The sequence below is a fragment of the Chiloscyllium plagiosum genome, unplaced genomic scaffold, assembly GCF_037043375.1.
Source record: "Chiloscyllium plagiosum isolate Xiang-an unplaced genomic scaffold, Cpla_swu_hap1 HiC_scaffold_21, whole genome shotgun sequence".
NCBI lineage: Eukaryota > Metazoa > Chordata > Chondrichthyes > Orectolobiformes > Hemiscylliidae > Chiloscyllium > Chiloscyllium plagiosum.
This window is the reverse complement of record NW_028270159.1, coordinates 1,542,285-1,567,607: the sequence shown is the minus strand read 5'-3', so window position 1 is coordinate 1,567,607 and position 25,323 is coordinate 1,542,285. Positions and strand designations below refer to the sequence as shown.

At 42.7% G+C, this 25,323-nt stretch overlaps 1 protein-coding gene across 1 annotated transcript in view; it reads left to right on the top strand.

The window, feature by feature from the left end:
• Positions 1–25,323, top strand: part of adamtsl2 (ADAMTS like 2) — a 241,285-nt gene that overhangs the window by 6,544 nt on the left and 209,418 nt on the right. Inside the window, exon 3 of the mRNA XM_087998112.1 lies at positions 10,580–10,722. Coding sequence (XP_087854238.1) covers positions 10,580–10,722 — 143 coding nt within the window. The remainder of the gene's footprint in view (positions 1–10,579; positions 10,723–25,323) is intronic.

Below are 25,323 nucleotides of genomic sequence, written 5' to 3'. Positions count from 1 at the left end.
CTGTCTTCTACCTTTGAGCCAATTCTGTATCCAAATGGCTAGTTCTCCCTTTTATTCAGTGAGACCTAACCTTATTAACCAGTCTCTCATAGGGAACCTTGTCGAACACCTTACTGAAGTCCATATAGATCACATTAGTTTAGTTTTGAGATTTGTCTGCAGTTTAAATATTTAGTCATTTTAGATGTCTACCAGAGTTAAATGTTTGCTCCAGCCTGGGCAAAATGCCTGAACCCAAGTGTGCTCTGTAAGTGTTGATATTTCAGCAAGTTGCTTTTAAACAAAACAAACATAATTCCATGGGCAAATAATTTTCCTATATGATCTTCTTTGTTTTCTTATAAAATGTTTTCATGAGGTGGGAATTGCTTTTATTAGTTAGGCATCAAAGGGGAGGGCAAGGAAAGTCCAAGAAATTTCTGTTTAAGCTACCTGCCTTTTCCAGTTTGAAGAACTGATCCATGAAAATGCAGCATATAAATAAAATACATGGGGTGGGGTGGTTCCCAAACACGTTTTCCCATAAAAGTTGATGGAGAGGAGATGATTTAATCCTGAAATCCATTCGTTCATTTGAATACTTTTGGAGGAGGAAATGCTAATGGCACTTTTAAAGTGGAATTAGCCTGAAGTCCGATTCTGAACCTGGAAATAACACTCATTGTTGTGGTTCTGTTCACCGAGCTGGAAGTTTTTGTTGCAAATGTTTCGTCCCCTGTCTAGGTGACATCCTCAGTGCTTGGGAGCCTCCTGTGAAGCGCTTCTGTGGTGTTTCCTCCGGCATTTATAGTGGCCTGTCCCTGCCGCTTCCGGTTGTCAGTTTCAGCTGTCTGCTGTAGTGGCCGGTATATTGGGTCCAGGTCGATGTGTTTGTTGATGGAGTTTGTGGATGAGTCCACTACACCTCCAATTTTGGTGTCATCAGCAAACTTACTAACTATACTTATGCTCACATCCACATAACTTTTCATCATTTATGTAAATCGTGGACCCAGCACTGATTCTTGTGGCATTTCACTGATCACAGGCCTCCAGTCTGAAAAACATCCCTCCACCTTTGACCCAGTTCTGTATCCAAATGGCAACTTCTCCTTGTATTCCATGAGATCTAACCTTGCTAACAAGTCTCTCATGGGGAACCTGGTCGAATGCCTTACTGAAGTCCATATAGATCACGTCCACTGCTCTGCCTTCATCAATCCACTTTGTTACTTATTCAAAAAACTCAGTCAAGTGTGAGAGACTAATTTCCCACACACAAAGCAATGTTGATTATCCCTAATCACATTTCCAAATACATGTACATCCTGTCCCTCAGGATTCATAGAACATAGAACATAGAAGAATACAGCGCAGTACAGGCCCTTGGGCCCTCGATGTTGCGCCGATCCAAGCCCACCTAAACTACACTAACCCACTATCCTCCATATACCTATCCAATGCCCTCTTAAATGCCCATAAAGAGGGAGAGTCCACCACTGTTACTGGCAGGGCATTCCATGAACTAACGACTCGCTGAGTGAAGAACCTACCCCTAACATCAGTCCTATATCTACCCCCCCTTAATTTAAAGCTATGCCCCCTTGTAATACCCGACTCAATACGCGGGAAAAGGTTCATACTGTCGACCCTATCTAACCCCCTAATCATCTTGTACACCTCAATCAAGTCACCCCTAAACCTTCTTTTCTCTAGTGAAAACAGCCCCAAGTGCCTCAGTCTTTCCTCATACGATTTTCCTTCCATACCAGGCAACATCCTGGTAAACCTCCTCTGCACCCGTTCCAATGCCTCCACATCCTTCCTATAGTATGGCGACCAAAACTGCACACAATATTCCAGATGCGGCCGTACCAGAGTCTTATACAACTGCATCATGACCTCAGGACTCCGGAACTCAATTCCTCTCCCAATAAAAGCCAGTACGCCATATGCCTTCCTCACCGCACTATTTACCTGGGTGGCAACTTTCAGAGATCTGTGTACATGGACACCAAGATCCCTCTGCTCATCCACACTACCAAGTATCCGACCATTAGCCCAGTACCCCATCTTTTTGTTATTCTTCCCAAAGTGAATCACCTCGCACTTAGCTACATTGAATTCCATCTGCCACCTTTCTGCCCAGCTCTGCAGCTTCTCTATATCCTGCTGTAACCTGCCACATGCTTCCTCACTGTCAACAACTCCTCCGACTTTCGTATCATCCGCAAACTTGCTCACCCAACCTTCTAACCCCTCTTCCAGGTCATTTATAAAAATGACAAACAGCAATGGTCCCAAAACAGATCCTTGCGGAACACCGCTAGTGACGGCACTCCATGAAGAAACTTTGCCATCAACTACTACCCTCTGTCTTCTTCCATCCAGCCAATTCCTAATCCAAACCTCCAACTCGCCCTCAATGCCATATCTCCGTATTTTCTGCAGTAGCCTACCATGGGGAACCTTATCAAACGCCTTACTAAAATCCATATATACCACATCTACCGCTTTCCCCTCATCAACCTCCTTCGTCACCTTTTCAAAGAATTCAATAAGGTTTGTGAGGCACGACCTGCCCTTCACAAAACCATGCTGACTATCCTTGATCAAATTATTCCTATCCAGATGTGCATAAATCCTATCCCTTACAATTCTCTCTAAGACTTTGCCCACAACAGAAGTGAGACTCACCGGCCTATAGTTACTAGGGCTATCCCTACTCCCCTTTTTGAACAAGGGAACCACATTTGCTATCCTCCAGTCTTCTGGGACTACTCCAGTAGACAAAGAGGACATAAAAATCAAGGCCAATGGCTCTGCAATCTCCTCCCTTGCTTCCCAGAGAATCCTAGGATAAATGCCATCAGGCCCAGGGGACTTATCTATTTTCACCTTTTCCAGGATTTCCAACACCTCTTCTCTACATACCTCAAAGCCATCCATTCTACTTATTTGTGACTCAGTATTCTCATCGACGACAATGCCCTGTTCCTGAGTAAATACTGACGAAAAGTATTCATTCAGTGTCTCCCCAATCTCTTCCGCCTCCACGCGCAACTTCCCCCTACTATCCTTGACTGGACCTATTCCTACCCTAGTCATTCTTTTATTCCTAACATACCTATAGAAAGCCTTAGGGTTTTCCCTAATCCTATCGACTAAGGACTTTTCATGTCCCCTCCTTGCTGCTTTTAGCTCTCTCTTCAGGTCCTTCCTGGCTACCCTATAACTCTCAATCGCCCCAATTGAACCTTCACGTCTCATCTTGAGATAGGCCGCCCTCTTCCATTTAACAAGGGATTCCAATTCCTTATTAAACCACGGCTCCCTCGCACGACCCTTTCCTTCCTGACAGGTACATAATTATCAAGGACACTCAATAGTTGCCCCTTGAACAAGTTCCACATATCATTTACACTCTTGCCTTGGAGTCTACTTTTCCAAGCCACACATCCTAAGTCATGCCTCACCGCATCATAATTTCCCTTACCCCAGCTATAATTCTTGCCCTGTAGTACGCACTTATCCCTCTCCATCACGAGTGTAAAAATCACCGAATTATGGTCACTATCCCCAAAGTGCTCACCTACCTCTAATTCTAACACTTGGCCTGGTTCGTTACCCAGAACCAAATCCAGTATGGCCTCACCTCTTGTTGGCCTGTCTACATATTGTGTCAGGAAACTCTCCTGCACACATTGAACAAACACTGACCCATCTAACTAACTTGAGCTATAGCTTTCCCAATCAATATCAGGAAAGTTAAAGTCCCCCATAACAACCACCCTATTACTGTCACTCATCTCCTGAATCACCTTCCCAATCCTTTCTTCAATGATTCTAGGACTATTAGGAGGCCTGTAAAAGACTCCTAACAGGGTGACCTCACCTTTCCTATTCCTAACCTCAGCCCAAACTACCTCAGATGGCAAGTCCTCATCCATTGTCCTTTCCACCGCTGTAATACTATCTTTGACAAGCAATGCCACACCTCCCCCTCTTTTACCCCCACCTCTGACCCTACTAAAACATTTAAATCCCGGAACCTGCAACAGCCAATCCTGTCCCTGTTCTAGCCATGTCTCCGTAATAGCCACAACATCGAAGTCCCAGGTACCAACCAACGCTGCAAGTTCACCTACCTTATTTCGTATACTTCTTGCATTGAAGTATACACACTTCAAGCCACTTCCCTGTTTACAGGCACCCTCCTTGGAAATTGATGCCATGTTCCTCACCTCCCTACACTCCAGGCCCTGCACCCTGAAGCTACAATCTGGGTTCCCATGCCCCTGCCGAGTTAGTTTAAACCCCCCCCAAGAGCACTAGCAAACCTCCCCCCAAGGATACTGGTTCCCCTCAGGTTCAGGTGTAGACCATCCTGTTTATAGAGGTCCCACCGTCCCCAGAAAGAACCCCAGTTATCCAAAAACTGGAACCCCTCCCTCCTGCACCATCCCTGAAGCCACGCATTTAATTGTTCTCTCTCCCTATTCCTCGAATCTCTATCACGTGGCACGGGTAACAAACCAGAGACAACAACTCTGTTTGTTCTAACTCCGAGCTTCCAACCTAGCTCCCTGAAAGCCTGTCTAACATCCTCAGCACTCCTCCTACCTATGTCGTTGGTGCCAATGTGGACCACGACTTCGGGTTGCTCCCCCTCCCCCTCCAGGACCCGGAAAACACGATCAGAGACATCACATACCCTTGCACCTGGGAGGCAACATACCAAACGTGAGTCTCTCTCGTTCCCACAAAACTGCCTATCTGTGCCACGAACTATCGAGTCCCCAATTACTACTGCTCTGCTCTTCTTCACCCTTCCCTTCTGAGTAACGGGGACAGGCTCCGTGCCAGAGACCTGAGCCCCGTTACTTACCCCTGGTAAGTCATCCCCCCCACAAGTATCCAAAACGGTATACTTGTTCTTGAGGGGAATGGCCGCAGGAGGTCCCTGCACTGGCTGCTTCCTCCCAGTCCCTCTCACTGTAACCCATCTATCTGCCATCTTTGGAGTTACTACTTCCCTATAACTCTGATCTATGACCCCCTCTGCCTCCCGAATGATCCGAAGTTCATCCAACTCCAGCTCCAGTTCCCTAACACGGTCTTGGAGGAGCTGGAGATGGGTGCACTTCCTGCAAGTGTAATCGGCAGGGACGTCGATGGCATCCCTCACCTCATACATGTTGCAGGAGGAACATTGCACTGCCTTCACTGCCATCCCTCTAAAGCTAACTGTTTTAAAAAAAAAACTGTCTAAATAATACAAGCAAAATTCAGCACTTACCTGCTTGCCACAACAGATGTTATTATTAGGTTAGAGGAGGAGGGCGGGTGGGAGGCACTACCCGTGTAGTGCCTCGGGTTCCTCTCCTTCACACTTTTAAAGGGGGAAAAAACTAACCCAGCTAAGCTTACACTAACTGTTTCCGGGTCTCGGCTGCCCCTCTGCTTGCCGTCACTTCCTCTGCTGCTCCCGCTCTTTCTGTGAAGGAGAGAGAAAACAAAACACCGATGCCCGCTACAGGTAAGTAATTTTGAAAAAAACTCTTACCTTAGCTGTAGTCTCCCGGGTTCACCTCAACTCGGCCGCTGCTCCCACTCCAACTTGCCCATCATTGACATCAGGCTCACAGGTCTATAGTTCCCCAGCTTGTCCTTACTGCCCTTCTTAAACAGTGGCATCATGTTAGCCAACCTCTAGTCTTCCAGCACCTCACCTGTGACTATTGATGATGCAAATATCTCAGCAAGAGGCCCAGCAATCACTTCCCACAGTTCTAGGATATACCTGATCAGGTCCTGGGGATTTATCCAGTTGTTTCAAGACATCAGCACTTCCTCTGCTGTAATATGGACATCTTTCAAGATATCACCATCTATTTTTCTACATTCTATATTGTCCATGTCCTTTTCCACAGTAAACACTGATGCAAAATACTCATTTTAGTTTCTTCCCTCATTTTCTGCAGCTCCACAAAGGCTGCCTTGCTGATCTGAGGGTCCCTATTCTCGAGGAGAAAGGTGAGGACTGCAGATGCTGGAGACCAGAGTTGAAAAGTGTGGTGCTGGAAAAACACAGCAGGCCAGGCAGCATTCAAGGGGCAGGAGAATCGACGTTTTGGGCATAAGCCCTTCTTCAGGAATGAGGAAGGGCTTATGCCCGAAACATTGATTCTCCTGCTCCTTGGATGCTGCCTGGCCTGCTGTGTTTTTCCAGCACTGGTCTCCAGCATCTGCAGTCCTCCCCTTTCTCCTAGTTGATCTTAACCTACTGTGAATCCTCTTTAAGGATGCCTACCTTGAAGCTCTCCTCCTCCCTTTACAAGAATGAGTCCCTCTCACTGCACCCCCCAGGTCATCTCCTCTGCCCTGAAGCTCGGTCCCTATTCTCTCCCTAGTTACCCTTTTTTGTCCTTAATGTATTAGTAAAAACCCTTTGGATTCTCCTTAACTCTATTTGCCAAAGCTATTTCATGTCTCCTTTTTGCTGTCCTGATTTCTCTTGTGTATACTCCTACTGCCTTTATACTCTGCTAAGGATTCACTCAATCTATCCTGTCTGTACATAACACATGCTTCCTTCTTTTTCTTAACCAAACCCTCCATTTTAGTCATTGGCATTCTCTATACACAGTAGCCTTTCCTTTCACCCTAACAAGAATATACTTTCTCTGGACTCTCGTTATCTCATTTCTGAAGGCTTTCCATTTTCCAGTTGTCCCTTTACTTGTGAACTTCTGCCTCCAATCAGCTTTTGAACGTTTTTGCCTAATACCATAAAAATTGGCCTTTCTCCAATTGAGAATTTCAACTTTTAGATCTGGCCTATCCTTTTCCATCTCTATTTAAAACTAATAGAATTGTGGTTGCTGGTCCCAAAGTGCTCCCTCACTAACACCAATCACCTGCCCTGCCTTAATTCCCAGTTCTCAGTCATTCTTTGACCTCCCACCAGACCTTCAACCATCCCACAAAAGGTGAGCAGGACAGTAATGATTTAGGAAAGTAAGAACAGGTGTAGGATATTGAATCCAACTATCATCTACCTGAATGCCTCTTCTGTGGGTTGTCCCAATAATCCCTTGTGCTAAGGATCCAGAAATGTATCTATCTTATGACTTGAATATGCTCAATTTTATAGCTTCTACAGTCTTGGCATAGAAAATTCCCAAAATTCACCCACCGTCTGTAACCAGAGATTTTATTGCCCAAACATCAAGCAATTTTCCTTCCTATATCTCTGTCTCTCTGTTTTGCTTTTTTTTATAATACTACTTAGAAAACCAGCTTGCGATCAAGTTTCACTTGTATGGCTTGGTGTTATAATGCTGCTTTGAATCAAAAGATAAAACATTCTATGAATTGTTTTGATGCTTCATTATGCTAAAGATACCATATAAACATGATGTTGACATCAGTCTAGAGCATCACAGCAATCGGACTGCTAAATCTGTAAGTTAGAATTGCATCTTATGAAAATGCTACCTAGGAAGAATAAGGACCATTAGGTGTCTGTTTAACTGTTGAGCTGCAGTTTGGAAATTGAATTATTCTGTGGGATGAGAGAGGCAGAACAGAAGTCTGCTTGCCCAGCTTCCCTACTTATTTTATGAAGTGTTAATGGTTAACAAAGTTAAAAATCACACAACACCAGGTTATAGTCAAACTGGTTTAATTGGAATCACACTCTCTTTTGGAGCGACGCTCCTTCATCAGGTGGAGGGCTTGATCATAACACAGAATTTTATAGCAAAAATTTAGTGTGATGTAACTGAAATTATCCATTGAAAAACTGATTGTCTGTTAAGCCTTTCATCTGTTAGAATACAGTGATAGTTTCACTTCTTTCATGTGTAAATCACAAAACCTCTTCAAAAGTTGCATTCTCGGGTTAGTTGTTAACAATGGTGATAGCTAGACAATATGTTGAGGTGTTGGCCCCCTGTGTTCTCTGTCTATGCCATGATGTTTAGATTGATTGATTGATTCTAATCTTAAAAAGTGAGATAAGAGCTTTACGTTTCTACATGAATGCATGCAGTTTTTGAGCAAAGTACAATTTAACTCTGCAAGTACAAAGTGTGGTGTGTGGGTGTACTTTTATCACTGACTCCTCGCCATGGGTCCAGAGGAAGAAAATGTTGTCAGTCTACCTGCTGTATAATGTTGGTTGGAGATCCTGCATAGACAAGTCTTGTTCAAACTGTCCACAAAAATGTTGGCATATTGGGGTGCAAATTTGATCCTCATGGCTGTTCGTCTCTGGATGAAGAACTGGTTGTCAAAGGTGAAGATGTTGTGATCAAGGATAAAGCGGATGAGTTGTCGGATGGTGTTTGGAGACTGGCAGTTGTTGGTGTTGAGTACTGAGGCTGTTGCCGTGATGCCATCATTGTGGGGGATGCTGGTGTAGAATGTGGAAACGTCCATTGTGACCAGAAGTATTTCTGGTTTGACTGGTCCATGGGTGCTGAGTTTCTGTAAGAAATCCGTAGTGTTGTGACAGAAGCTGGAGATCCCCTGTACAATAGGTTTCACGATGCCTTCCACGTAGCTGGAGAGATTCTCACATAGGGTCCCATTGCCTGACACGATGGGACGTCCTGGTGTGTTGGCTTTGTGTACCTTTGGAAGGCAGTAGAAGTCACCTACACGAAGTACATGGGATGAGGGCGCATAGGGAACTCTGAAGGACTGGATTCAAAGTTCTGATCAGTGTTTAATTCTCAGGTATGTTCTTTGGTCGGATCAGCTGGTAGTTGCCTGTAGTGTTCCTGGTTGTTGGTTGTCGGTATACTTCCTTGCAGTAATCTGTTCTATTCTGAATGACAATGGCTCCTCCTTTGTCTGCTGGTTTGATGACAATATTGTGACTGGTTTTGAGAGCCTGGATGGCATTGTGTTGTGAACAGGTGATGTTTTGCTCTACCTTGTGGGTATGCTGAATCTGGCATTTATATATTTCCTGACAGTTTGAGCATACATGTCAAGCCCAGGGCAGCAGCCCTCTGGTGGGGTCCATGTTGACACCTTCTTTGGTCACTCCTCTACAGATCCCTGTGATGAAAGGCTTAACAGACAATTTTTCAATGTATAATTTCAGTAACATCACACTGTAAATTTTTGCTGTAAATTCTGTGTTACAATCGAGCCCTCCCCTATCACCTGATGAAGGAGCATCGCTCCGAAAGCTAGTGTGATTCCAATTAAACCTGTTGGACTATAACCTGGTGTTGTGATTTTTAACTTTGTACACCCCAGTCCAACACTGGCATCTCCAAATTAATGGTTAACGGCTGTCTGGTGGGAAGAAGAACAATTAGTGAAAAGGGATGTGTGGCACAGTAGTACAGCCCAAAGTTTGTCATGGCTAGAATTAGCCAGCACAATTTAAACTCAGCAGGCAGTTGGCATGATGACATTGCATTGCTGACACATTCATCATATCTCCTTTTTTTTTTTGCCACCATGTTGTGGGTGGTACAGTGGTTAGCACTGCTGTGTCTTAGCGCCAGAGACCAGGGTTCAATTCCCACCTCTGGCGACTGAGTGGAGTTTGCACATTCTCCCCGTGTCTGCGTGGGTTTCATCCGGGTGCTCCGGTTTCCTCCACAGTCCAAAAGATATGCAGGGTAGGTGAATTGGCCATGCTAAATTGCCCATAGTGTTAGGTGAAGGGGTAAATGTATGGATGGATTGTGCTTCAGCGGGTTGGTGTGGACTTGTTGGGCTGAAGGGCCTGTTTCCACACTGTAAGTAATCTCTTTAAAAAAAAATGTGGGCCTGATTTGGGAATGTGAACACCAATGCAGACAGATTCCCATAACATTTGTTAGCTATTTTTGGTAGCTGGGCAAGTCCACTTTTTTGTCAATTTATGCTCCACTTGTTACAAAGAACAATGTGTGAAAGGGATGCTTTGTTGCTTGCAGGGCTGTCATGTGTTGATGGAAGGAAAATTGCTTTTGCATGTTGCTGCCAAATTGGTGGACTAATAGAATCTAAAATGATGCCTCCAATGAATACACCCAGTGCTCAATGAGTGCTAGTGCTTTGGCTACATCACCCCTTTTCTTTTTCCCCCTCTTCCTTCTCCAAATATATGAAGACTTTTGTCTTATTTCTCATCCAGGTCAAAAACCTCTACAATATTGCATACCATTAGCAACACCCAAAATAATCAAATTTCCAAATTGAGAAAGCAGTTGTCAGCACAACTGAACAAAACTTTTCATACAATCAAGCAAGAAACTCCAAATTGTGAAGTTTAAGTAATTTTGGGTCTTCAGCATTTTTTTCTGTAAATGTTTTCATTCTTAATTACTACTGCATCCTCACTATGCTTCTACTGGAAAGTTCTGGGAAACCTCACCCCAGATTAAATTCTAAAATCCCAGTTAACATTGCTGTAATTGAGCATTTTGCATATTGAAGTTAACATGCCTTAAGTGAGGATTTTAGAGTTGAACCCCCATCATGCTTTTAACCCCCATCTGCTCACAAACTACCTGTGCAAGTAAAAATTCAGCCTAATTTCAAAAGAAATATAATTTTGAATAAATATCTTGTATTTTGTTTCTCCTAGCAAGTGACGCAGACCTCTAATAGTTTAGAAGAAGGATTAGACAATACTGCCTTTTGGTGGGGTGAATGGGCCAAGTGGACAGGATGCACCCGGACTTGTGGAGGAGGCATCAAAACACAAGAAAGACACTGCCTGCAACAAAGGTAGAGATAAATGTTAATATGGAGGCAATGTTTATTTTATAATTGACAAAATGTCTTATCGGTAAAGATTTTGATGCAAGAACTGTAATTGCTCAATGAATGGCTGATTAATCAGCATCCGTCAAGGAAACGGTAGCTTAAATTGTTGGTTATAAGTGAATGTCAAGTTATATGCAAATTGTCCACAAACAGTTCATTTATCTCTCTTGCCACTTAGGGTTCCACTAGCTGTTCTCCATGCTTTTTGTTGTGCCAACTTTCACCTGACCCCCTGAAGGGTATAAAGAAGTATCCTGAGTGACTAGTCCACCAGTTTAATCCTACTTTTTATTTGGTGCTTCATTCTATCAGAATAACACTTATCACTTCTTCATGGCCATGGTAATTGTTTTTCTTGCATGATTTGTTGAGTGCCACAATGCAATTTTTAATCACTTTCAAAATTGACAAATCCACTTGTCACCTGAAATTAAGAACTACTGCATAGAAGATTTTTCTGTGCCTTTGCAACCAAAATTGCTGCTTTTTTTAAAAAAACTCCAGTATCCTTTTGTGGGTAACTTTTTTTTTATTTGCTGCTACATCCAAGCTGTCTGCCTCTCTCTAGCTGGCAACTATGGTTTGTTTCCTCTTTTTTTTTCAAAACTGGAACTTTTAACAAAATTTTTTTTTTATATGGGAGAGAAGTGATCATTCAGCCTGTCATTCCTGTTCTGACTCTTTCAAAAGAACAACCAATTTAGACTTATTCCTCTGTGGTTTTCCTATAGCTCCACAAATGTATTCATTTTTTGTTTTTAACTCTCTGCTCTTTAACCCCATCTAAAGAGGGTTCAAAAATTCATTATATTTTTGCGAAGAAAGTGTAGAACGCAAATCTAGCCCTGTTCCCTCAAGATGTCAAAGAGCATATATATATTAGAAGAAGGCAAATAAAACCCCTTAAGTCAGAACTCAAACTCCTATTCAAAGATCCGAGAGGACTAACAATTATAAAAAAATTTAATGCAAAAGAAGCCACAAAAGATTACTAGCAAGGAAATTCGCTGAATATTTTCAAAACACTCAGGAGCATGAGGTTAATTAAGAATAGAGTAAGACCAACTTAAAAACCAAAAGCTAACTTGTCTGTGGAGCCTGAAGATGTTGGCTGGCTTTTGACCACCTTGGGCTAGATTTTAGATATAAGTGGGAAGATAAGAGTCAACAATTGTCTAACATTGGCAGACCCAATCCATGCGCACAATTTCTTGGGGTGATGTGCAGCTGCATGATCAAGTTGTGCCTGTTAATTCCATACATTAGTTCAGAGGCAGTTGTGAGCATGGATGAGTGCCAAGGCAACCTACTTAAAATACTTGCGCCATCTAGCTCTGACCTTCCATTACCTCTGATAACAATAGCCATGCAGTCTCGTATTATTCGTATAGATACTTCCCTAACATCTACCTTGGGTCGATCATAGGAATTGTGTAGATGTTGAAAATAAAATTATACTCCTCACAATTTGAAACCACTTTCGTTCATAAATACCTGATTCAGGTGAAAAGTGTCCTAAAACCAATCAACTTGTTAGCCTGTTACTAAACCAAGTAAATACCAATCTGGTAAATTTTTTAGAACCTTTTAAACCTGTTCATCAAAACTTCAACTCTGCAATTCTTTAAGCTGCTTTTTTTAAAGAGTTTTTAAAGCTGGGTTATAATGGGCTCCTCTGTAACATCCCTTAAGAAATGTCGACAATAATGCCTATTAAAATTGCAGGAGCACCTTTTTCCAAGGCTAAGCCAGATGTCCTGACAGTCTAACAATAACTTTGATTTTTACTTTTGACTGACAGCTGCAGCAGTGCTTTTTTCATCTTTAATAGACAGTATAATGAAACTTTACATCATACATTAACAGATCACAATCACCTGATGAAGGACCAGCGCTCTGAAAGCTAGTGCTTCCAAATAAACCTGTTGAACTATAACCTCGTGTTGTGGTTTTTAACTTTTAACAGATCTTATTCAACACTTTAAGAATATTTATCTCTCTGACGTAAGCATGTGACACAAGCTGCAAGTTAAACTGTTAGGAACAGAAATGTGGTCAGTTTTATTTCAGCAACAATTTTATATGTACTGCTGAGTTTGGGTTCCCACCTATGTGATAACACCATTTTGCACCTGCAGGTAAAAATGGAGACTCCAGCAATGAGGCAAATCTTCTGCATTTGGGTCCTACCCACTGTTTTAAAAGGATTCCAGACTTGCACTGACTCCACCTGTTTGCTTGGGTTGATTTCTTTTTTTTTGTTTCCCACAACAATTTCGGTTGAGATTCATGGCACTAACTATGACTCAGTGACTTTCTCAAAATCCTGTGCCCATCACTTGATTGATTATGCATCTGAGCTCTCCTCCATGCTTTCCATCAAATTGGATGGCAGGAGGGGTGGATGTGCTTTCTGTAATTCATGCTGCTTGTGCCATACTTAAACAGCATTCTACTATTCCCAAGGAAATAGCCCAGAAAGGCAAGTTAACCTTCCCCATCGACAGACTGGGACCTGAGGTGTTGGTAGAATGGCTGATGGTGAGTAGGCAGGTCTTTCTTTCTGCAAACAGAGTCCATGACACTAGACACATCCAACGTGGAGACATCTGTCACGCTCACGCTCTCTGGCTCGTGCTCCATGCATCAAAGTTCATGGACCACATCCTTAGTACGGTGTGCATCATGTCCACTGGACAGCTCTCGCTCACCTCGTCTTCCTAAATGTTGTTCTTTCTGCATTTCATCCTCCCTTGCTGTTCCATCAAATTTAATCCGCCCTGCTCCCTTATCACATTGCAGGAAAACTGTCACACAATTGCACTGAGATGATCATAACATTTTTTAAGCAAAGAAATGTTTTCAAATTAGAAAATAAAATCCCATTCATCACTACACTTTTTGTTTACAGATCCAAAACCCCCAGTGATAGATATAGGACAGAGTACAGTCAGAAGTGACAGTACTTCTGTTGAATAAAGGGAACTATGGAGCTGAGGGAGGAGCTGGCCAAAGTTCAATGGTGCAATACCTTAGCAGGGAGGAACCATGGCGGATATTTGTGTATAATGCAGAAGTTCCTAAAAGGAAGAAAGAACCCAGGAGGAGGCATGGGCGGCCGTGGTTGACGAAGGAAGTTAAGAAACATAAAGTTAAGAGAAAAAGTATAACGTAGCAAAGATAAGTGGGGAAAACTGAGGACTGGGAAGCTTTTAAAGAGCAACAGAGGATTACTAAGAAGGAAATACAAGAGGAAAAATGAGGTACGAAGGTAAACTGGCCAATAATATAAAGGAGGATAGTAAAAGCTTTTTTGGGTATGTGCAGGGCAAAAAATGGTTAGGACTAAAATTGGGCCCTTGACAGAAACGGAACAAAGAAATGGGAAAAGAATTGAATTGGTACTTCAGATCTGTGTTCACTGGGGAAGACACAAGCAATCTCCGAGGTAACAGTGGCTGAAGGACCTGAATTTAAGGGAATTTATATTTGCCAGGATTTGGTGTTGGAGAGACTGTTAGGTCTGAAGGTTGATAAGTCTCTGGGGCCTGATGGTCTACATCCCATGAAGGAGGTGGCTCGGGAAATCCTGGATGCATTGGTGATTATTTTCCAGAGTCCGATAGATTCGGGGTCGGTTCCTGAGGATTGGAGGGTGGCTAATGTTATACCACTTTTTAAGGAAGGTGGGAGAGAGAAAGCAGGAAATTATAGACCAGTTAGTCTGACCTCAGTGGTGGGAAAGATGCTGGAGTCTATTATAAAGATGAAATTACGGCACATCTGGATAGTAGTAACAGGATAGGACAGAGTCAGCATGGATTTATGCAGGGAAAACCATGCTTGACTAATTTTCTTGAATTTTTTGAGGATGTAATTCTGAAGATGGACAAGGGAGATCCAGTAGATGTAGTGTACCTGGACTTTCAGAAAGCTTTTGATAAAGTCCCACATAGGAGATTGGTGAGTAAAATTAGGGCGCATGGTATTGGGGGCAAAGTACTAGATTGGATTGAAACTTGGTTGGCTGATAGGAAACAAAGGGTAGTGATAAACGGCTCCATTTCGGAATGGCAGGCAGTGACCAGTGGGTTACCGCAGGGATCCCTGCTGGGACCGTAGCTTTTTACAATATGTTAATGATATAGATGGTATCAGCAATAACATTAGCAAATTTGCTGATGATACAAAGCTGGGTGGCAGGGTGAAATGTGGTGAGGATGTTAGGAGATTACAGGGTGACCTGGACGAGTTAGGTGAATGGGCAGATGCAGTTTAATGTGGATAAATGTATGGTTATCCACTTTGGTGGCAAGAACAGGAAGGCAGATTACTACCTAAATGGAATCAATTTAGGTAAAGGGGCAGGACCGAGATCTGGGTGTTCTTGTACACCAGTCAATGAAGGCAAGCGTGCAGGTACAGCAGGTAGTGAAGAAGGCTAATAGCATGCTGGCCTTCATAACAAGAGGAATTGAGTATAGAAGCAAAGAGGTTCTTCTGCAGCTGTATAGGGCCCTGGTGAGACCACACCTGGAGTACTGTGTGCAGTTCTGGTCTCTGAATTTGAGGAAAGACATTCTGGCTATTGAGGGAGTGCAGCGTAGGTTCACGAGGTCAATTCCTGGAATGGCGGGACTACCTTACGCTGAACGACTGAAGCGACTGGGCTTGTATACCCTTGAGTTTAGAAGACTGAGAGGGGATCTGATTGAGACATATAACATTATGAAAGGATTGGACACTCTGGCAGCAGGAAACATGTTTCCGCTGATGGGTGAGTGTCGAACCAGAGGACGCAGCTTAAAAATACAGGGTAGACCATTTAGGACAGTTGAGGAGAAACTTCTTCACCCAGAGAGTGGTGGCTGTGTGGAATGCTCTGCCCCAGAGGGCAGTGGAGGCCCAGTCTCTGGATTCATTTAAGAAAGAGTTGGATAGAGCTCTCAAGGATAGTGGAATCAAGGGTTATGGAGATAAGGCAGGAACAGGATACTGATTAAGGATGATCAGCCATGATCATATTGAATGGTGGTGCAGGCTCGAAGGGCAGAATGGCCTACTCCTGCACCTATTGTCTGTTGATGTAATTTCTTTTCTCCGTAGTACGGATATAGAATGTTTTGCATGCAACAGTAGTAGATTTGCCAACTTTAAATACATTTAAGTTGTCATTGGACAAGCATTTGGACATACATGGAATAGTGTAGGTTAGATGGGCTTCAGATTGGTATGACAGGTCGGTACAACATCGAGAGCTGAAGGGCCTGTACTGCGCTGTAATGTTCTATGTTCTAAATGGTACAACACCACCCCACTCCACTCTTTCTCCGAATCCCTTTTCAGTCCTCATCCCATAAAATCCCTCTTGCTGCATCTGTGGATTTGGTTTGATTTGTACTCCCAGCTTAAAGTTTGTGTTTTCCTGGCGTTATCATGCACCCAGAGCTAAAATATTCTCCAATTTGGATAAGTGCAAGGTTTTATCCATGCACTTTGGTTTGTAACTATTACTAACTCCCTACTTTTGAGGTAATCTGTTTTTCTTCAAAAACAATTAATCTTCTCCCTTTCTCAGGAGTAACTTTACACGTGAAAACATCTGCAGAACACTTTTTTAAGAAATAGGGGTTTCCTGAAAAGTTTGCAAAAAATTTCCAGAAATTTCTAACAAAAACCTTTTTATGTACAGTTGTATACTTCACTGGGTCCTACAACCTCTGCTAATTAAAAGCTCCATTCTGAAAGCGAGTTCCTTTTCAAACGTTTTAAAAAATCACCATGGTGAAAGAAACCAGTTAATAATTAACTTGTTCAGACACTCAAAATCCATATGTCACAAATTCAAATATCCAAACTTAACAGAAATAAAAATATGAATTGCAATTTATATCACAATGGTGAAAAGAGAACATACAAAATAAGCAGAAGTAGACCTCTTGAGCCTGCTGTTATCCAGTCAGATAAAGGTTGATTTATTTGTTGTTTTTTGAATACTTCTGATAGCTGGTCCTCCCACGTTTAGACTATTTCTTTGAAGTAGGAATCTACATGATCTGTGTATTCTGAAATATTTCTTTAAATGGCTACATCTTCTCACTCTTTGATCTATCTCCTAGCCTGAGATGCTCACTTATTTCAGCTGGAACATCTACATTGTCCTCATTTAGATTTTAAATAAGAGTCTTCGACTCTGTCTTCTCCTTTTCTATTTGGATGTAAAATTCAATAATATTGTACTCACCACTACCTCATGGAGTGTTGGCTCTGATCAATAGTTTTATTTAAAATGTCACATTGCATAATACCAAGTTTTAATAATATCTTGTCAGTTCCAAAACAGCAGGTTATGTTTCTTTCAAACAATCTTGGAAGCATCCTATGAACTCGACATCCAGGCTACTACTACCAATGTTTTTTTTTGCATTTTTATATGTTTGGTAAAGTCACCCAAGATTATTGCCACCTTTATTTCACAAGAAACCACAATTGATTCTTCTATACTTTTCTCTCGTGATGGTCACTATTGACTGGCCTGTAAACCACTCATTCCCTTTCTGTTCCTCTACTTGACCCAAAATAAATCCATTCCAAACAAGAGCCATAATTGGCTGTCTCCACAGATGCTGCCAGAAATGTTCAGTTTCTTAGCATTCTGTTTGAATCTACATCCTAATCTTCTGACCCAATGTGATCTTTAACTGTTGCACAATCCATCCTTAATAATGCTATCCCTCCACCTGTATCTAGATTTCTGTTTTGTTTCTGTTGAATATTATATGTCTATTCAGGATCTGGATTAGTGGTGCTGGAAGAGCACAGCAGTTCAGGCAGCATCTGAGGAGCAGTAAAATTGACATTTCAGGCAAAAGCCCTTCATCAGGAATAAAAAAGCCTATGTCTATTCAGGACTCCATCCTTGTCATTCTAAAGCTGTCTTCAAAATGGAAGTGTGGTGCTGGAAAAGCACAGCCAGTCAGGCAGCATCCAAGGAGCAGGAGAATCAACATAAGCTCTTCATCAGGAACCTGATGCACTAACGTCTATTCTCCTTCTTGAATGCTGCCTGACTGGCTTTGCATTTCTAGCACCACTCTCTTCGACTCTGATTTCCAGCATCTGAAGTGCTCACTTTCTCCCTGTGACTATTAGATTTTTTTTATTTATTTATTTACATAACTGTGCACAATTTACTGATTAGGGATCTTGAGCCCACTCGAGCTGGCCCTTCCATTCACAGGCTCCCAAAGGAAGGGGGTGACAGACCCTCCAGAAGCTGCTTCACCGGGCTCTCCAGAGATGTCCTACCTCTCCTCCACCCAGCTGTTTGTGATTCCAAAGACTGTCGAAGTCAGCCAAGGTGGGTGATTATCTGCCTCTAAGACAAGTAGGTCGAAATGGTCCTCCTAAATGATGCCCAAGTCTTCCAAGCCAACAGGGCCAACTACAGGATAAGCTCCTTCTACCACAGCCTTAGAGGAAACGGTCTACAGTTAGATCAGGTTGGAAGAAACTCAGAGGGCACACAATTGGTACGAGTGATACAACTGTACACTTTTTATAATTTTATATCCTCACTTTGTACTCTTAATGGCTTCTCTGTTTCTAATCTTGCTGTTGGACCTAGTTACCTCATTTGAGAGATGTGGTTTCTTCACACATTCCAAGGATTAAAGAAGCTGTAATAGCCGCATTGTTCATCTCTCTCCAGCTGATTTGGTGACTGCAGATAATCTCAGATGTCACAGAACCTTGTGACTCCAGTCAAGACTTTGTCTTTAGTCTGTTGTCAATATTAGTGTACAGAGATTGTCCTAGTGCCTTTTCTGCAGATAGCAGCCCACACTTTCACCTACTTCCCATCTGACTGTACAGAATCTATGCTGATTTTTCCATACAAATCTATAGGGAATTAATTGTTCTACATAACAGCATTTCAGTGGAACACAGCTATTCAAGGCTGGGAGACCATCGTGATTGAAATAAGGGACCGTTGGATCACAATGACCTGAGATTTTCGATTTGAAGTTGTTAACCTGGGCCAGTCAGGGAGCTCTGGCTGGCACAAACGGGAGGTTGTCTTTTTGTTCTAGGAATATCTGAGCTGGCTGGTCAGTGCCCTTGTAATGTGCACATGTGAAAGTGACATGGTGATGGGATATTTCAGTGGTGACAGGAGAAAGCAGTAAGCTGAAGAGAAATTGTTCACAGCATTCTTTTGAGTTGGGGTCAGCATTTTTGGCATCATATCTTTATTTGGGAAGCTTGAATAATTTGATCCTGCTGTCGGAAACTGGGCCGAGCATGTGGAAAGAATACATTACATTACTTTTTTTCTGGGCAAATGACATTGATGTAGATGAAAAGCAGCGAGTAATTCATCTGCTTGGGAGGCACAGCATTTTTGGTTATTAGAAACCTAACTTTCCCTAAGACACCAGATACAAGAACCTTTCAGTACAAGTTTAGTTAAGGAATATCATGACTCCAAGTCTCCCCACTTCTGAGATTCTATTGGTTTTACTTGATAGTTCGAGTACCAGGGAATCTGTATCAGGATTTCTGACAAGGTTAAGATGACTGGCAGAAGCATGTGATTCTGGGTTAACCCTGATTTGAGATGCTGAAAGATGTTTGTTTGGTATGTGGGATTATTGATGTAACTACACAAAAGCACCTACTAGCTAAAGCCAAACTGGACTTGACAGGCACCACAATCTGGCTTTGCCAGTAGAAAATGCAGCAAGTGGAGCATGACAGCTGTAGTGCATACTAATGGAAGTGGACACCCTGACTTGTCTGAGCTTGGGGAACACCATTTGAGTGAAGGCACTTGCAGAGCCTCACATGGAGCATATCCTAGCTCTGCCTACAGTAAAACCCCAAAACAAAGCTAAGCCTTGGCCAAATGGCTCAAATGTTCTTCAAATACAAGCTGGCAAGCTATTGCTATCAGTATGCTGGTTCCAGACAGCAAAGGAAGCCTGCAAGACCTGACAAAAACTGATAGGCCACCTATGTGTGGCTTGGAACAGCTCAATTGGTTCTGAATTTGATGTCACTAAGCAATCAAAAATATCTGATTAAATGGTCAAAAGTCACGTGAAACCTGTCTTTCTCCAACAGGTTTATTTGAAATCACCAAGCTTTTGGGGTGCTACTCCTTCTCCTCCAGGTGAAGAGAAGCACGCAGACAGTTTATAGGCAGATCAAAAGATCCTGCAAACAGTGAGATTGGCTCGTCAACAGGCTGAATAATAAGTCTTTGCAGGTGATCAAAAGTGTTGGATTATAGGTCATTCCTTCGCTTACTATGTAATTTATTGAGGCAGTGATAATTTCAAAAAATGTTAATGAGGTGGTGCTGGGGACAAACCTAATGGCTGGAATAAAATTACAGGTATGAATCACATGCTGAGGGTCTGACAAGTACTTTAAAACTCTACAACCTAAGGTAGAGAGATCATAACAATTTATCAAGGTGATGGTGTCAAAACAGGACAATAAGGAAGATTTTACAAATGGAGAATAGTGTGGTAGGGTTACATGTAGCACAACGTGAACCCAAGATCATGGTTGAGGCCATCTTCATGCATATGGAACTTGGCTAGTTGTTGTATCTCGAAGGCCACCTTGGAGGAAGCTTATCCAGAGATCAGAGGCTGAATGTTGTTGACCACTGGAGTGCTCACCGTTTGGGAGGGAACATTCCTGTCTGGCGATTTTTTTGTTATACAACCATTTAGCTGTTGTAGCATCTGCCTGGTCTCACCAATATACCATGACTTGACATCCTTGCTTGCAGTGCCTAAGGTTTGAAACATTGGGGAGAGCTGTCCTTCACAAAACTGAATGTGAGCCATGCTTCCCTGCAATTGCATTTAGATGAGGATTCCCAGAATTATGCCACAATAAATGCCCATAAGGGTTTGTACCATTGAGATTGCCATTTGAGGTATCATCATTCTGCACATTTTTCCAGTGGAAGATGGAGAACATTTTACAAGGTTTACCCCAGATTGCCATTTATCTGGATGCTGTACTAATAACCAGGGAGACGAGTAAACAGCATTTTGGGAACTTGGACATCGTGTTTAAATATTTCTTCCAGGCAGTCGTGTGCCTTTAAAAGAGGAAAAATTGTGTATTCCACTTACTCCAAATGATCCTCTTGGGCTACAGAGTCAACAGAGAAAGTGAGGACTGCAGGTGCTGGAGAGTCAGAGTGGAAAAGTGTGGTGCTGGAAAAGGTCAGGAATGTGACTAAGGGCTTTGCCCAAAATGCCAACTCCTGCTCCTCAAATGCTGCCTGACCTACTGTGCTTTTCCAGCACCACGTCCTTTTCATCGAGAGCCGACAAGACTAGGTTGCACTGGTTGGAAGATAAAGTGAGTGCAATCAAAGTGCCCAGCTCCCACGTATGTACAGGAGTTAGGTCTTTCCTTGGGTTGGTGAATTATTACAGGAAATTCATATATAACCTCCCCTCCATCTTGGCACCCTTATGCCTGCTATTGAAAACGAGTCGGCCTTTGAAATGGTCACACAGAAAAGAAGTAGCCTTTAGGAAAGTGAAAAGGCAGCTATTGTCTTCGAAGGTGTTGGCCCACTGCAATTGCAAGGGAGGTGGTGCTGACATGCAGTGCCTCCCTGTATGTGGTTGGGGTAGTGTTGGCACACTGGTATTCCAACAGAGGAATATCCAATAATGTTTGCTTCCTAGACTTTGGCTGATACCTGGGCATCTTTGCATTCGATAAAGAGGGAAGGTTTTTCATCTTTGGTGTGAAAAAGTACCACTACTATCTTGATTAACATAACTTCATAATAGTAACTGGCTACAAACTCTTGCTAGGGCTACTTGAAGAATGGAATGCTGTGGTAGGCACTTTATTCTCCGTGCATACAATTACAAATTGGAATGCCATCCAATGCGGATGCTTTGAGCTGCCTCTCACTAGTGGATTCACTGCCTGTGCTTCCCCTGGAAGAGAAAGTGAGGTCTGCAGATGCTGGAGATCAGAGATGGAAATGTGTTGCTGGAAAAGCGCAGCAGGTCAGGCAGCATCTAGGGAACAGGAGAATCGACGTTTCGGGCATTAGCCCTTCTTCCCCTGGAAGAGTCAGTTCTGGTTTTTGATTTTCTAGACTCCCTTGTCACCACTGACAATATCAGACTGTGGGCACAAAGATCCCATCATGGCAAAACTAAAAGAGCCAATGGTGTTGGGAGAAACAAACCATCACAACCAGGATTGAACCCTTTTTCTGGACTTGATGAGACCAGATTACTATACAGAATGGCACCAACTGGCAGGAGTACTTGCTGACACCTTTTAACCTCCCCTTACTACGATCTGAAGTCACTGCTTCAAGAAGATCACCATCACCCTGGTACCAAAGAACTTAACATACCTCCATAACTACATCCTCAGTGGCTCTGACCTCCATAATTTGTGAACTGCTTTGATAGGTTAGTCATTGCTCATTAATTTTAGCCTCCCAGCCTTCCTTGATCCCTTGCAATTCGCTTACTATCACAACAGGTCCACGGTAGGTGCCATCTCTCTGGCCCTACACTCTCTTCCCTGGAACATCTGTTAAGCAAGGATACCAATGCCAGGCTCCTATTCATTGACTACAGCACTGCGTTCGACACTAATTCTAACCAAACAAATCTCCACTCTTGAGAACCAAGTCTCTGCTCCACCCTTTTCAACTGGATCCTCAACTTCCTGATCTGTAGACCACAATCAGTGAGAATAGCAACATCTCCTCATTTGCCTTCCTAACCACCAACTGAACCTGTCTATTAACCTTGAGAGAATCCTGATTTTAAATTCCTAAGTATCTTTTTTTTTCTTCAAATTTTCCCACTTACAAAATCATTTATACTTCTATTATTCCTACAAGGTGCATAACTTCATACTTTCCCACATTGTATTCCATCTGCAACTTTGCCAACTCTCCTAGCCTCTGCATTCTACAGCCTTCCTACTTCCTCAACGTTACTTGTCCCTTCACCTCTCTTTTGTGTCATCTGTATGAGGCAACCATGCTCTCAGCTCCTTTTTTTTAAACATTATACGTTAATGATTTCTACATAGTTGTAGACCCAGCATGGATCTCTGCTGAAATCTGCTAGTCACCAGCTACCATCCTGAAAAAGATGGTATATCTACTCTTTGCCTTATACAGTCAGCCAATCCTCTATCTATGCCAATACCTTGCCCCGACCACCATGGTCTCTTAGGTAGCAGCCTCCAGTGCAGCACCTGTAGGATGAATAGAATAAACCTGGTTTCATTAGTAAAACTAATAACCAAGGACAACAAAATTTTGGAGGGGAATAGAATTTGTTTTTATTCAGCAGGTGGTGGATGTCTGGAATTCAGTGCCTGGAATGTGGCAGAGACCAGATGCATTTTTAAAAATGTTTTCATCCTCTTGTTATATAGTCTGACATGGACAAAATGGGTTGATTGGCCTCCTCCATCATAGGTTTTTCTATATCTCCAGTTTTTCATCGTGAAACTTTATGACTGTTTCCTTTTCTTAACTGGCATTGTTTTTACTTTGCTCTCTAAAGTACTTTTTAGAGGTCTTGCAGATGAGATAGAGAAAAATGAGTTGTTATCGCAAATAGAGAATAAAGCTTTAATGCCATTTCAACCATATAGTAAACACATTGGTTTAAACCTAAGGATAACAAACATTGAGCTTGTTTGCTGCTTTTAATTTTATTTGACATAGCTGTTTGCCATAAGACCATAAGACATAGGAGCGGAGTAAGGCCATTCGGCCCATCGAGTCCATTCCGCCATTCAATCATGGCTGAAGGGCATTTCAACTCCACTTAACCGCATTCTCCCCGTAGCCCTTAATTCCTTGTAACATCAAGAATTTATCAATTTCTGCCTTGAAGACATTTAGCGTCCCATTCTCCACTGTACTCTGCGGCAATGAATTCCACAGGCCCACCACTCTCTGGCTGAAGAAATGTCTCCGCATTTCTGTTCTGAATTTACCCCCTCTAATTCTAAGGCTGTGTCCACAGGTCCTAGTCTCCTCGCCTAAAGGAAACCATTTCCTAGCATCCACCCTCTCCAAGCCATGTATTATCTTGTAAGTTTCTATTAGATCTCTCCTTAATCTTCTAAACTCCAATGAATACAATTCCAGGATCCTCAGCTGTTCCTCATATGTTAGACCTACCATTCCAGGGATCATCCATGTGAATATCTGCTGGACACACTCCAGTGCCAGTATGTCCTTCCTGAGGTGTGGGGACCAAAACTGGACACAGTACTCCAAATGGGGCCTAACCGGAGCTTTATAAAGTCTCAGTAGCACAACGGTGCTTTTATATTCCAACCCTCTTGAGATAATTGACAACATTGCATTCGCTTTCTTAATCACGGACTCAACCTGCAAGTTTACCTTTAGGAGAATCCTCAACTAGCACTCCCAGATCCCTCTGTACTTTGGTTTTTACGAATTTTCTCCCCGTTTAGAAAGTAGTCCGTGCTTGTATTCTTTTTTCCAAAGTGCAAGACCTCGCATTTGCTCATATTGAATTCCATCAGCCATTTCCTGGACCACTCTTCAAAACTGTCTAGATCCTTCTACAGCCTCCCCATTTCCTCAGTACTACCTGCCTGTCCACCTAACTTTGTATCATCGGCAAACTTTGCTAGAATGCCCCCAGTCCCTTCATCCAGATCATTAATATATAATGTGAACAGCTGTGGCCCCAACACTGAACCCTGCAGGACACCGCTTGTCACCGGCTGCCATTCAAAAAAGAACCTTTTATCCCAACTCTCTGCCTTCTGTCAGACAGCCAATCCTCAATCCATACCAGTAGCTCACCTTGAACACCATGGGCCCTCACCTTGCTCAGCAGCCTCCCGTGTGGCACCTTATCAAAGGCCTTTTTGAAGTCTAGATAGACCACATCCACTGGGTTTCCCTGGTCTAACCTACTTGTCACCTCTTCAAAGAATTCTAACAGGTTTGTCAGGCACGACCTCCCCTTACTAAATCCATGTTGACATGTTCTAATCCGACCCTGCTCTTCCAAGAATTTAGAAACCTCATCCTTAATGATGGATTCTAGAATTTTACCAACAACCGAGGTTAGGCTAATTGGCCTATAATTTTCCACCTTTTGTCTTGATCCCTTCTTGAACAAGAGGGGTTACAACAGCGATCTTCCAATCATCTGGTACTTTCCCTGACTCCAGTGACTTTTGAAAGATCTCAACCAACGCCTCTGCTATTTCCTGAGCCACCTCCCTCAGAAATCTAGGATGTAGTCCATTGGGGCCAGGAGATTTATCAATTTTAAGACCTCTTAGCTTTTCTAGCACTTTCTCTTTTGTAATGGCAACCATACTAAACTTAGCCCCCTGACTCCCTTTTAATTGTTGGGATATTACTCATATCTTCCACTGTGAAGACTGATGCAAAGTACTTGTTAAGTTCTCCTGCTATTTCCTTATCTCCCATCACTTGGCTTCCTGCATCAGTTTGAAGCGGCCCAATGTCTACTTTTGCCT